This window comes from Choloepus didactylus, chromosome X, assembly GCF_015220235.1.
Source record: "Choloepus didactylus isolate mChoDid1 chromosome X, mChoDid1.pri, whole genome shotgun sequence".
Classification (NCBI taxonomy): Eukaryota; Metazoa; Chordata; class Mammalia; order Pilosa; family Megalonychidae; genus Choloepus; species Choloepus didactylus.
The window spans coordinates 137,378,826-137,393,623 of record NC_051334.1 but is presented as its reverse complement, the minus strand read 5'-3'; the positions used below and the strand labels follow the sequence as shown (position 1 = coordinate 137,393,623).

Sequence of the window (14,798 nt, the reverse complement as noted above, 5' to 3'; positions counted from 1 at the left end):
AGAAAGAGCACTCCAAGGATATCATTTAGCGCTTCAAGGATGTCATTTAGCACTTTGAAAAAATGCCCTTTAATGGTGATTCGAAAGTGAACATTGTGTTATATCTTTTTTTTTTTTTTTTTTAAATTCAGTTTTATTGAGATATATTCACATACCATACAATCATCCATGGTGTACAATCAATTGTTCACAGTACCATCATATAGTTGTGCATTCATCACCCCAATCTATTTTTTTTTTAATTCAGTTTTATTGAAATATATTCATAAACCATACAGTCATCCATGGTATACAATCAACTGTTCACAGTATGATCATAAAGTTATGCGTTCATCACCACAATCTATTTCTGAACATTTTCCTTACATCAGAAAGAATCAGAATAAGAATAAAAAATAAAAGTGAAAAGAGAATACCCAAACCATCCCCCCATCCCACCCTATTTGTCATTTAGTTTTTACTCCCATTTTTCTACTGATTTTTTTCAATTTTTTAACTTTGTTTATCAAAAAATTAAAAACAAACAGGCAAACAACAACCAAAAAAACCCTAAAACATTTCAAACAAAGCAATGGATTAAGGAAAACAAATAACCTAAAATAACTACTTTGCTTCCAATATGTTCCTACCATACCCCAAGAAAATTAATAAACCATGTCCAAACAGAGGAGTAAGAAAAACAATCTAAAATAACTACATTGCTTCCAACATGTTCCTACCATACCCCAAGAAAATTAACAACCCCTAAGAAAACAAAGGAATAAGAGAAAAAAAAAACCTAAAATAACTCTATTGCTTCCAACATGATCTTACTATATCCAAGAAAGTTTACAAACCATAATCATTCCTGAGCATTCCCATAACATTGAGATTACCCTCCATAGTTTATCTGTTCTTATTAGATTATCATTCCCCCTCCACTAATTGGTATCTCTAGGTCCCCTACATTCTACAGTATAAAACATTGTACATTTTTCACAGAATTCACATTAGTGGTAACATACAATATCTCTCTTTTTGTGCCTGGCTTATTTTGCTCAGCATTATGTCCTTTTTTTTTTTTTTTTTTTTAATCTTCATTTTATTGAGATATATTCATATACCACGCAGTCATACAAAACAAATCGTACTTTCGATTGTTCACAGTACCATTACATAGTTGTACATTCATCACCCAAATCAATCCCTGACACCTTCATTAGCACACACACAAGAATAACAAGAATAATAATTAGAGTGAAAAAGAGCAATTGAAGTAAAAAAGAACACTGGGTACCTTTGTCTGTTTGTTTCCTTCCCCTATTTTTCTACTCATCCATCCATAAACTAGACGAAGTGGAGTGTGGTCCTTATGGCTTTCCCAATCCCCTTGTCACCCCTCATAAGCTACATTTTTATACAACTGTCTTCGAGATTCATGGGTTCTGGGTTGTAGTTTGATAGTTTCAGGTATCCACCACCAGCTACCCCAATTCTTTTTTTTTTTTTTTTTTTATCATCATTTTATTGAGATATATACACATACCACGCAGTCATACAAAACAAATTGTACTTTCGATTGTTTACAGTACCATTACATAGTTGTACATTCATCACCTAAATCAATCCCTGACACCTTCATTAGCACACACACAAAAATAACAAGAATAATAATTAGAGTGAAAAAGAGCAATTGAAGTAAAAAAGAACACTGGGTACCTTTGTCTGTTTGTTTCCTTCCCCTACTTTTCTACACATCCATCCATAAACTAGACAAAGTGGAGTTTGGTCCTTATGGCTTTCCCAATCCCATTGTCACCCCTCATAAGCTACATTTTTATACAACTGTCTTCGAGATTCATGGGTTCTGGGTTGTAGTTTGATAGTTTCAGGTATCCACCACCAGCTACCCCAATTCTTTAGAACCTAAAAACGGTTGTCTAAAGTGTGCGTAAGAGTGCCCACCAGAGTGACCTCTCGGCTCCTTTTGGATTCTCTCTGCCACTGAAGCTTATTTCATTTCCTTTCACATCCCCCTTTTGGTCAAGAAGATGTTCTCCGTCCCACGATGCCAGGTCTACATTCCTCCCCGGGAGTCATATTCCACGTTGCCAGGGAGATTCACTCCCCTGGGTGTCTGATCCCACGTAGGGGGGAGGGCAGTGATTTCACCTTTCAAGTTGGCTTAGCCAGAGAGAGAGGGCCACATCTGAGCAACAAAGAGGCATTCGGGAGGAGGCTCTTAGGCACAACCATAGGGAGGCCTAGCCTCTCCTTTGCAGCAACCGTCTTCCCAAGGGTAAAACCTGTGGTAGAGGGCCCAACCCATCAAACCACCAGTCCCCTATGTCTGTGGTCATGTTAGCAACCATGGAGGTGGGGTAAGCGAATACCCCTGCATTCTCCACAGGCTCCTCAAGGGGGCACTACATCTTTTTTTTTCCTTGCTTTTTTTTTTTTTTTTAACTTTCCCTTCTTTTTTAAATCAACTGTATGAAAAAAAAGTTAAAAAGAAAACAAACATACAATAAAAGAACATTTCAAAGAGACCATAACAAGGGAGTAAGAAAAAGACAACTAACCTAAGATAACTGCTTAACTTCCAACATGTTCCTACTTTACCCCAAGAAAGTTACCTAATATAGCAACATTTCTGTGAACTTGCTCCTACTATATCCATCAGAAATTCAGAGACCATAGTCATTCCTGGGCATCCCCAGAACGTTAAATAGCTTATCTGTTCTTCTTGGATTATTGTTCCCCCTTCCTTAATTGCTCTCTATTGCTAGTTCCCCTACATTCTACATTATAAGCCATTTGTTTTACATTTTTCAAAGTTCACATTAGTGGTAGCATATAATATTTCTCTTTTTGTGCCTGGCTTATTCCGCTTAGCATTATGTCCTCAAGGTTCATCCATGTTGTCATATGTTTCACGAGATCGTTCCTTCTTACTGCCGCGTAGTATTCCATCGTGTGTATATACCACATTTTATTTATCCACTCATCTGTTGAAGGACATTTGGGTTGTTTCCATCTCTTGGCAATTGTGAATAATGCTGCTATGAACATTGGCGTGCAGATATCTGTTCGTGTCACTGCTTTCCGATCTTCCGGGTATATACCGAGAAGTGCAATCGCTGGATCGAATGGTAACTCTATATCTAGTTTTCTAAGGAACTGCCAGACTGACTTCCAGAGTGGCTGAACCATTATACAGTCCCACCAACAGTGAATAAGAGTTCCAATTTCTCCACATCCCCTCCAGCATTTGTAGTTTCCTGTTTGTTTAATGGCAGCCATTCTAACCGGTGTTAGATGGTATCTCATTGTGGTCTTAATTTGCATCTCTCTAATAGCTAGTGAAGCTGAACATTTTTTCATGTGTTTCTTGGCCATTTGTATTTCCTCTTCAGAGAACTGTCTTTTCATATCTTTTGCCCATTTTATAATTGGGCCGACTGTACTATTGTCATTGAGTTGTAGGATTTCTTTATATATGCAAGATATCAGTCTTTTGTCAGATACATGGTTTCCAAAAATTTTTTCCCATTGAGTTGGCTGCCTCGTTACCTTTTTGAGAAATTCCTTTGAGGTGCAGAAACTTCTAAGCTTGAGGAGTTCCCATTTATCTATTTTTTCTTTTGTTGCTTGTGCTTTGGGTGTAAAGTCTAGGAAGTGGCCGCCTAATACAAGGTCTTGAAGATGTTTTCCTACATTATCTTCTAGGAGTTTTATGGTACTTTCTTTTATATTGAGATCTTTGGTCCATTTTGAGTTAATTTTTGTGTAGGGGGTGAGGTAGGGGTCCTCTTTCATTTTTTTGGATATGGATATCCAACTCTCCCAGCCCCATTTGTTGAAAAGACCATTATGACTCAGTTCATTGACTTTGGGGGCCTTATCAAAGATCAGTCGGCCATAGATCTGAGGGTCTGTCTCCGAATTCTCAATTCGATTCCATTGATCTATATGTCTATCTTTGTGCCAGTACCATGCTGTTTTGGCAACTGTGGCTTTATAATAAGCTTCAAAGTCAGGGAGTGTAAGTCCTCCCACTTCGTTTTTCTTTTTTAGAGTGTCTTTAGCAATTCGAGGCATCTTCCCTTTCCAAATAAATTTGATAACTAGCTTTTCCAAGTCTGCAAAGTAGGTTGTTGGAATTTTGATTGGGATTGCATTGAATCTGTAGATGAGTTTGGGTAGAATTGACATCTTAATGACATTTAGTCTTCCTATCCATGAACATGGAATATTTTTCCATCTTTTAAGGTCCCCTTCTATTTCTTTTAGTAGAGTTATGTAGTTTTCTTTGTATAGGTCTTTTACATCTTTGGTTAAGTTTATTCCTAGGTACTTGATTTTTTTAGTTGCTATTGAAAATGGTATCTTTTTCTTGAGTGTCTCTTCAGTTTGTTCATTTCTAGCATATAGAAACATTACTGACTTATGTGCATTAACCTTGTATCCCGCTACTTTGCTAAATTTGTTTATTAGCTCTAGTAGCTGTATCATCGATTTCTCAGGGTTTTCTAGATATAAGATCATATCATCTGCAAACAATGACAGTTTTACTTCTTCTTTTCCAATTTGGATGCCTTTTATTTCTTTGTCTTGCCCGATTGCCCGGGCTAGCACTTCCAGCACAATGTTGAATAACAGTGGTGACAGCGGGCATCCTTGTCTTGTTCCTGATCTTAGAGGGAAGGCTTTCAGTCTCTCACCATTGAGTACTATGCTGGCTGTGGGTTTTTCATATATGCTCTTTATCATGTTGAGGAAGTTTCCTTCAATTCCTACCTTTTGAAGTGTTTTTATCAAAAACGGATGTTGGATTTTGTCAAATGCTTTTTCAGCATCTATTGAGATGATCAATTGATTTTTCCCTTTTGACTTGTTAATGTGTTGTAATACATTGATTGATTTTCTTATGTTGAACCATCCTTGCATGCCTGGAATAAACCCCACTTGGTCATGGTGTATGATTTTTTTAATGTGTCTTTCGATTCGATTTGCAAGTATTTTGTTGAGGATTTTTGCATCTATATTCATTAGGGAGATTGGCCGGTAGTTTTCCTTTTTTGTAGCATCTTTGCCTGGTTTTGGTATTAGATTGATGTTAGCTTCATAAAATGAGTTAGGTAGTGTTCCATTTTCTTCAATGTTTTGAAAGAGTTTGAGTAAGATTGGTGTCAGTTCTTTCTGGAAAGTTTGGTAGAATTCCCCTGTGAAGCCATCTGGCCCTGGGCATTTATTTGTGGGAAGATTTTTGATGACTGATTGGATCTCTTTGCTTGTGATGGGTTGGTTGAGGTCTTCTATTTCTTCTCTGGTGAGTCTAGGTTGTTCATATGTTTCCAGGAAATTGTCCATTTCCTCTACATTCTCCAGTTTGTTGCCATACAGTTGTTCATAGTATCCTCTTATAATTTTTTTAATTTCTTCAGGATCTGCAGTTATGTCACCTTTTTCATTCATTATTTTGTTTATATGGGTCTTCTCTCTTTTTGATTTTGTCAGTCTAGCGAGGGGCTTGTCAATCTTGTTGATCTTCTCAAAGAACCAACTTTTGGTGATATTTATCCTCTCTATTGTTTTTTTGTTCTCTATGTCATTTATTTCTGCTTTAATCCTTGTTATTTCTTTTCTTGTACTTGGTTTAGGATTGGTTTGCTGTTCATTTTCTAGCTTCTTCAGTTGATCCATTAGTTCTTTGATTTTGGCTCTTTCTTCCATTTTAATATATGCGTTTAGTGCTATAAATTTCCCCCTTAGCACTGCTTTTGCTGCATCCCATAGGTTTTGGTATGTTGTGTTCTCATTTTCATTCGTCTCTATATATTTAGCAATTTCTCTTGCTATTTCTTCTTTAACCCACTGATTGTTTAGGAGTGTGTTGTTTAACCTCCAGGTATTTGTGAATTTTCTAAGTCTCTGATGGTTATTGACTTCTAATTGTATTCCATTGTGGTCAGAGAATGTGCTTTGAATAATTTCAATCTTTTTAAATTTATTGAGGCTTGTTTTATGTCCCAGCATATGATCTATTCTGGAGAAAGTTCCATGAGCACTAGAAAAGTATGTGTATCCTGGTGATTTGGGATGTAATGTCCTGTATATGTCTGTTAAATCTAATTCATTTATCAGATTGTTTAGGTTTTCAATTTCCTTATTGGTCTTCTGTCTGGTTGATCTATCTATAGGAGAGAGTGATGTGTTGAAGTCTCCCACAATTATTGTGGAAACATCAATTGCTTCCTTTAGTTTTGCCAGTGTTTCTCTCATGTATTTTGTGGCACCTTGGTTGGGTGCATAGACATTTACGATTGTTATTTCTTCTTGCTGAATTGCCCCTTTTATTAGTACGTAGTGGCCTTCTTTGTCTCTCAAAACATCCCTGCATTTGAAGTCTATTTTATCTGAGATTAATATTGCTACACCTGCTTTCTTTTGGCTGTAGCTTGCATGAAATATTTTTTTCCATCCTTTCACTTTCAGTTTCTTTGTGTCCCTGTGTCTAAGATGAGTCTCTTGTATGCAACATATTGATGGTTCATTTTTTTTGATCCATTCTGTGAATCTATATCTTTTAATTGGGGAGTCTAATCCATTTACATTCAACGTTATAACCGTGAAGGCATTTCTTGAATCAGCCATCTTATCCTTTGGTTTATGTTTGTCATATTTTTCCCCTCTGTCTATTAATATCCTTTATTGTACCCATACCAAATCTCTTTAGTACTGAACCTTTCTCCAAGTCTCTCTGTCCTTTCTTTGTTTCTCTGTCTGTAGGGCTCCCTTGAGTATCTCCAGTAGGGCAGGTCTCTTGTTAGCAAATTCTCTCAGCATTTGTTTGTCTGTGAAAAATTTAAGCTCTCCCTCAAATTTGAAGGAGAGCTTTGCTGGATAAAGTATTCTTGGCTGGAAATTTTTCTCACTCAGAATTTTAAATATATCGTGCCACTGTCTTCTCGCCTCCATGGTGGCTGCTGAGTAGTCACTACTTAGTCTTATGCTGTTTCCTTTGTATGTGGTGAATTGCTTTTCTCTTGCTGCTTTCAGAACTTGCTCCTTCTCTTCTGTGTTTGATAGTGTGATCAGTATATGTCTCGGAGTGGGTTTATTTGGATTTATTCTATTTGGAGTTCGCTGAGCATTTATGATTTGTGTATTTATGTTGTTTAGAAGATTTGGGAAGTTTTCCCCAACAATTTCTTTGAATACTCTTCCTAGACCTTTACCCTTTTCTTCCCCTTCTGGGACACCAATGAGTCTTATATTTGGACGTTTCATATTATCTATCATATCCCTGAGGTCCATTTCGATTTTTTCAATTTTTTTCCCCATTCTTTCTTTTATGCTTTCATTTTCCATTCTGTCATCTTCGAGGTCACTGATTCGTTGTTCAACTTCCTCTAGTCTTGTACTATGAGTGTCCAGAATCTTTTTAATTTGGTCAACAGTTTCTTTAATTTCCATAAGATCATCCATTTTTTTATTTAGTCTTGCAATGTCTTCTTTATGCTCTTCTAGGGTCTTCTTGATTTCCTTTATCTCCCGTACTATGGTCTCATTGTTCATCTGTAGTTCTTTGAGTAGTTGCTCTAGGTGCTGTGTCTCTTCTGGTCTTTTGATTTGGGTGCTTGGGCTTGGGTTATCCATATCGTCTGGTTTTTTCATATGCTTTATAATTTTCTGTTGTTTTTGGCCTCGTGGCATTTGCTGAACTTGATAGGGTTCTTTTAGGATTTGTAGACCAATTGAAGTCCTTATCTCTAATTTATCAGATCTACAGCTTCGTGGAGTACACTTTCTCTAACTAACCAGCAGGTGGCGTCCACGAGCCACCTGTTCTCCACAAGCCAGTTCTCCCCTGCTTAGCCTTTTTGGTGAGTGGGGGAGTGAGTCTTGTGGGGTCCAATTGGTGTACCAAGCTTGCGTGTGTAGTTGGTGTTGCCTGCCCTGTATATGGGGCGTGTTTCTGGGCAGTCAGGGAGGGGGGGGTGGCTCTAACAATCAAATCTCCCTGGTGATCCTAGAGTTTTAAAGCTGCTGCAATAGTCTAATCCTTCAGTTCAGTCCTGCCACAGTTTGTCTCTGCCACTGACCCACAAGTCCTTGGTATTGGCGTATGGCTCCTGAGACTTGCAAGTGGGCCCCTCTTCCAGGCCGTGCACCCTGGGTCCTCTGTTGAGGGATGACTGTGCTATGTCACAGGTGAGTGCCGTCCCCCCAGGGCAGTTCTGGGCTGCTGGGCTGTGTAGGGAGGCTCCCAGTCTGCTGAAATGATGGCTGAATGGGGCTTTGTTAATTCACACTGCTCTACCTTCCCAACTCTGGGACAATCAGCTGAGGTTGCAGGGAAGGCTAATGTCCACGGCCAGTTTTGTGGTGTGTGCCTGTTATTTGAAGCACTTCCGTCACACTGGGTTGTCTGGGGCAGTTCTGGGCTATGGGGCTGGCGATGGGCAGGAGTGTTTCCTGTCCACCAGGATGATGGCTGTGAGCGGACACCCCCCTTTTCTTGGGAAGTTGTGGTGTTTAGTGAATTTTCTCAGCCACTGGATTATTGAGTTTTGTCTCAGAGCTCTCCTAGTTCTGCTCTTGACTTGACCTGCCCAAATAGCAAGTCTTTGAAGCTTTCTGTATTGGGCTTCTTAGAGTAATTGTTTTAGAAAAAGAAAAAAGGATTAAAAAAAAACAAACAAACAAACAAAAAAAAAAAAACGGGCCCTCCTCAGAGATCTAATGGGTTATTGAAATGCTAAGAGACAAAGCAACCAGGGCCATTAAGGAAAGGTCCACAGGGCAGAGAGATCAGCTTTTCTTCAGGATTTGCATATGCGCCTCAGGGCCCTTCCCCTTTCTATGTTCACCAGAACTCCAAAAATCCTCCGCTTTTATTTTGGAGTTTTTCGTGTTGTTTTTTTTCTATGCCTGTCTCCTCTCTGCTGGGCTGGCTGCTCTCAGATTCTCTGGTGTCTGGTCTCAGTCTATCTATGGTTGGAGTTTGAATCAGTAGAATGAGTTTCCGATAAGGGCTGCCACTGCAGTTCTCCCTTCTCCTTCCCGGAGCTGACAGCCCCTCCTCCCCTGGGACTGAGCCTGGCAGGGAGGGGCGCGGGTCCCCTGGCCGCAAAAACTTACAGATTTCGCTGATCTCAGCAGTTCCACGTTTTCATGAGTGTTGTATGAAGTATGCCCAAAGTCAGATTGCTCTGTGGTGTCCAGTCCACGCAGTTCCTGGCTTTCTACCTACTTTCCTGGAGGAGTAACTAAAACATACAGCTCACCAGTCTGCCATCTTGCCCCGCCTCCCCTTCCTGTCTTCTTTTGGATTCTGTGTTATATCTTTATTTCTGTCGCTAGTCTTATTCTCAATTCTTTTGTTATGGTATTCTCGTAGGTAAAAAACTAACTAGATTTAGTAGGTGGGATGAGAGAAATGCTATTACGTATAACAACACAGTAGTAATACAATATACTTAGCAACTCGAAACATAATAGGGTTCAATGAGATCACGTTAGACCAAAGTAAAATCATTTCTTCTAATGACGATTTTAAATACTTACATAAACAAATTCATCAAAACTTATCTTCCCATCTTTATTCCTGTCACCATCCAGCATAAGTTTTTGAATAATTTCTCGTACTTTATATCCTGGTAATGGCATATTAGCTTCCTTGAAAAGCTCATGAAGTTCATAGTCACAAATGAATCCATTGCTGTTGAGATCTTTGTAAAAACGAGAGAAAATAAAAAAGGAAAAAAAAGTTTTAGGACAAATAAGTTAATTTACTAAGAGTTTTTTTCTTCATTTGAGGCTAAGTTTATAAACACTCCTAAGTACAATCTTTTCCTTTTGTGTTGTTTGGTACTAAAGGTTGTTTGAAAAGTAAATGAAAACTGTAACTGAAAAAACAAGGTTTTACATCACATATCCTGTATTTTAAACAGAGTGTAAGTAGCTTTACTCAAGAATAGCATCCCTAATTTTAGAAAGCAAACTTGTTTAACAAAATTATTATTAAATCATGGAGCTAAGAGGACTTTTTAAAGACTTAATAGATTTTACACCAAGAAACATTGCCATGACATGGAACAATTTCTACTGTAGTTATTTAGGAGTTTCATGTTCCTTATTCTTCCATTAGTCTAAAAGAATAGCTTCATGAATTACTGTTGATTATATTTCAAAACACACCTGACATTAAGCAGCCACTTTTAGTGCCAATTTTTTTGAGCTAATGTAAACAAACATTAATCCAAGACAAATATAGAGTTTATAAAAATAAATTCAGTATTGAGGAAAGCAGATGTTTAACATAATACACTTTTTTCTTTTTGTGCTACTGTGATTTTAACAAAGTATGTATATGTGTTGATTAAATGAATGATGCTTATTCCGAAACTAGTAAAAATGAAAAAAAAAAAAAAAACTGATCAATGATCAAAAGTTAATTTACTGAGAAAGAGGGCCAATAACATGAGGGCTGTAATCACTTTAGTATGTTTTTTTAAGTGAAGAAAGTTTGACTTTCACCAGCAACTTCAAATACCTACTGTGCAACAATGTTTTTTATGCTTTAGGACCCCACTGATTTCATATGTAAATTTAATTATTTCAATAAAAGAGAAACAATCTGAATAGAGGAATGTTTCAAGGATGATCAGAGTACTGTTGAAGAAAATGGATTGTGAATAATTCATCTACTTGATACATTACTTAAAAACTCTTGTATCAGGTACTGTTTTGGGTACTGGGGATACTGCAGCCAACAAAAGAAAATTTTGCTCTCAAGGAGCTTACATTCTAATGACAATTAATAAACAAATAACATACAATATGAGCTGGGAATATAAAATATAATATAACATAAGTGCTATGAAGAAAAGTAAAGCAGGGAAAGGGGTTAGACTGGGGGTTATTTTGTCCCTCAGGAGACATTCAGAAATGTCTGCAGACATTTTTGATTGCCACAACTGTGGAGGGGGGAGGGTGCTCCCGGCATCTTGTGGGTAGAGGTCAGGGACACTGTTAAACATTGTAAAATGCATAGGACAACCCCACCCCACCTGTGCAATATAGAAATATGTGGCTCAAAATGTCATCAATGCTGAGGTTTCTCCCGGGTTATTAGTGTCAAGGGTGGTGGTGGTGGAGCTCTTAGACACAATGGTCAAGGAAGGCCACTCTGATCAGGTTATATTTCAATGAAGAATGAAGTAAGGGAGAAAAGCATGTGGAAATCTGGGGGAAGAGATTACAGACAGAGGGAATAGCAATTGCAAAGACTTTGAGATGAAAGTGTGTCTGCTGTGTTTCCAGAACATCAAAGATCTATTATGACTTGAGCAGAGTGAGCACGGAGGAAAGTGAGAGATGAGGTCAGGGAGCTGATCATATAAGTCCCATGGAAAGCACTTTAGATTTTATTGTACATGGGATCTAAGCATAATTCATATCAGCCAATTTTTTTGGTCACTTATAAAATATTCAACATCCTATATAAAACCATTTTATGGATACTTTGAAAGCTGATGAGATTCGACATGATTTAGTTTTAACAAAGTATACTTCTAGAGTCAAACAATTACTTTAAAACATTGAATGATAAGTTTTAAATCTATAAATTAAAATATCTGTACTTTAAAGACATTACCCCCAAACTACCCAGAGTTCTGGAAATCACATATATTTCCTTCAAGGTAATGCACTTAATTCCCCTAGGGCACAACTTCACTTTCTTTGCTTTGAATTTCTAAAAGGCTCTATGTCAAGCACTTTATTAGCACAAAGTCTTTTTATATAGAAATCAAGCCAGCAACAACATCTACAGTCACTAAAAAGAACAAAACAGTCCCAATGGCACTCAGGCAGAATTTTAACAACTCTTCATGAATGAAATTCTTGAGTTTAAATACATCTTCTCTCATGCATATGCCAATCTATCTTTTTCATTTAAAACATTTTTTTTGGAGAAATTAATATGTTCAACTACTGATTGTAGTGATGAGTGCACAACTATATGATGATATTGTGAACAACTGATTGTACACTGTGGATGATTGTGTGGTATGTGAATATATTTCTATAAAATTGCAGGGGAAAAAATAAACAGAGGGATACAGGCGCTGGAGAAAATGTGGAGAGAGGGATGTCCCTATTTACTGTTGGTGGGGAAGTAGAATGCTATAGCCTATGTGGAACACAGTGGGGTGGTTCCACATGAAGCTAAGTATGCGGGTGCCATAAGGTCCTGCAACCTCATTGGGGTATATATTGGAAAATCTGAGAGCAGGGATACAAATGGACATTTGCACACTGGTGTTTATGGCAGTTCAATGGATGGAGGTGGCCTAAGGGTACATAAACTGATGAACAGAATGGTGAACTGTGGTGTATGCATACAATAGAATATTGAGCAGCTGCAAGAAGGAATGAAACTGTGAGACACGCAACTAGGTGAATGGATCTTGAGGGCAGCATTTTGAGTGAAGTACATCAGAAACGAAAAGACAAACATTATAATACCTCACTAATATGGACTAACTATAATGTGTAAACTCTGGGATTTGAATCTTAGAGCACAGCTTATTAGGGGGACACTTACTGTAATGGTCCCTAGATTGTAAGCTCTTACAGCAGTTGCATCTATTCCTGAATTGTAATGGCTATACCCAGATTCTGAGATGCTGATCCCTTTGTGTATAACCTGATCAATCCCTGGAACTTTTGGTATCTGTGTGACACCTGAAACTCAGAGCTAGAGCTTGGCAGATATGAAGTATTAGCACATACAGCAACTGTTCAAAAAGCTTAAAAAGGGTCCAGACTTCAACTAGAGATATGAATGAAGCAGATCTGGTTAAGACCAAGACAAATCAGGCCAAAGGGTAAAGGTTGATGTTAACTGTGTTTTAAAACTTCAATTTCTGTGTGAGATCAAGGGAAGAGATGTTTATTTGGTGCAGGATCTATATTTTCTGCAGCACACAAAATTTTTTAACTTGTACAGTCAGTTTATTCAAACACCATAATTACATAGAACTTTGAATAGGAAGTGAGGTCTGGTAGGTTTGTACAGGTGGGTGTGAAATCCCGATACATCTAAAAGTAATTTGGGCAAAGAATAAAAATATATTTGCGGGGCTCCCCTGACAAACTGGGGAAAAATGAGGAAATGTTGGACTTCCCCACCTAGGTTATTACTGATATTCTCACAAACAATGAGGACTAAAAATTTAGTAGGACGAGCCCTCACTCTTGGGGCTTGCCCTTATGAAGCTTCTTGCTGCAAAGAGAGGCTGAACCTACTTATAACTGTGCCCAAGAGTCTCCCCCTGAGAACTTCTTTGTTGCTCAGATGTGGCCTCTCTCTCTCTAAGCCCACGCGGCAGGTAAACCCACTGCCTTCCCTGCTATGTGGAACATGATTCCCAGGGATGTAAATCTCCCTGGCAATGTGGGAAATGACTCTCAGGGATGAGCCTGGACCCAGGGTTGTGGGATTGAGAACATCTTCTTGACCAAAAGGGGGAAGTGAAATAAAACAAAATAAAGTTTCAGTGGCTGAGAGATTGCAAATGGAGATGAGAGGTCACTCTGGAGGGTATTCTTATATGCTATATAGATACCCCATTTTAGTTTTTAGTGTTATTGGAATAGCTACAAGGAAATACCTGAAACTGTTGAACTGCAACCTAGTAGCCTTGATTCTTGAAGATGATTGCATAACTATGTAGCTTACATGGTGTGACTGTGTGATTGTGAAAACCTTGTGGCTCACACTCCCTTCATCCAGTGTATGGACAGATGAGTAGAAAAATGGGAACAAAAAGTAAATGAAAAATAGGGTTGGATGGGGGGATGGAATGCTTTTGGTGTTCTTCTTTACTTTTATTTTTATTCTTATTTTTATTCTTTTTGGAATAAGGAAAATGTTCAAAAGTTGATTGGGGTGATGAATGCAAAGCTATATGATGGTACTGTGAACAGTTGATTGTATACCATGGATGACTGACTGTATGGTATGTGAATATATCTCAATAAAACTGAATTTTTAAAAAATTACAATGGAGCTTGTGAGGACCAAGGGCCCCACCCCTCCCCCATTTTCAGTGCATGCAGCCACCACATGACAAGGACAAATGTCAAGATCAACAAACCCCCCTCAGGGGGAAAGGGGGAAGAATGTATCATCAGAACATTAAAACTACCCTCCCCTGATCACTGTTAATACCCAAATTTCACAACAACCTGCTGAAACTCCACTGTTACACCTTGTGTAGCTAAGTCTTTATATGCCACCCCCTATGGCACTTGTCTCTCCCTGTGCAGTTCACTTTCCATAGCCAGCCACAACCCTGAGACCATCATCTTCTGTAAGCAAGTCCCAATTAAACCTCCGTCCACTTCCGTGCCTGGCGTGTTCTTCAGTCTTAGGGCTAAGATGGCTTGGAACAATTGGTGAGCCAACCAGGAGGCCAAAAAGCTGCCAGTGACAGTGGGCCCAGTTCCTGGGAATGGGGAATCTGTGGGGGCAATCCCAAATTCACCCTGATTGTCCACGTGGAGAGGGGTGGCTGCCCTCCTGGATGAAAGGGGACTGCCGTGAGAGTATGGGAATGCCCTAGAAACTCCGGTGGGGCTGCTGTTGTGCAACAGATAGCAGGACAATTAAATTTGAGTAAGAAGAAAAGGGACTGCCAAATAGTGGCAGCCATAGTATGGCCCCTTTTAGGAGCCTTGCAGATAGCTACCAAGGCAGAACAAGTGGCGAAAACTACTGCACCCTGTTTAGAGGAGAAAGTAAA

General features: G+C 38.6%; 1 protein-coding gene across 2 annotated transcripts in view; it reads right to left on the bottom strand.

The window, feature by feature from the left end:
- PLS3 (plastin 3) overlaps positions 1-14,798 on the bottom strand; it is a 142,653-nt gene that overhangs the window by 25,057 nt on the left and 102,798 nt on the right. For both annotated transcript variants that reach the window (XM_037822000.1, XM_037821999.1), the window contains one exon: positions 9,553-9,716. In XM_037822000.1, coding sequence (XP_037677928.1) covers positions 9,553-9,716 — 164 coding nt within the window. The remainder of the gene's footprint in view (positions 1-9,552; positions 9,717-14,798) is intronic.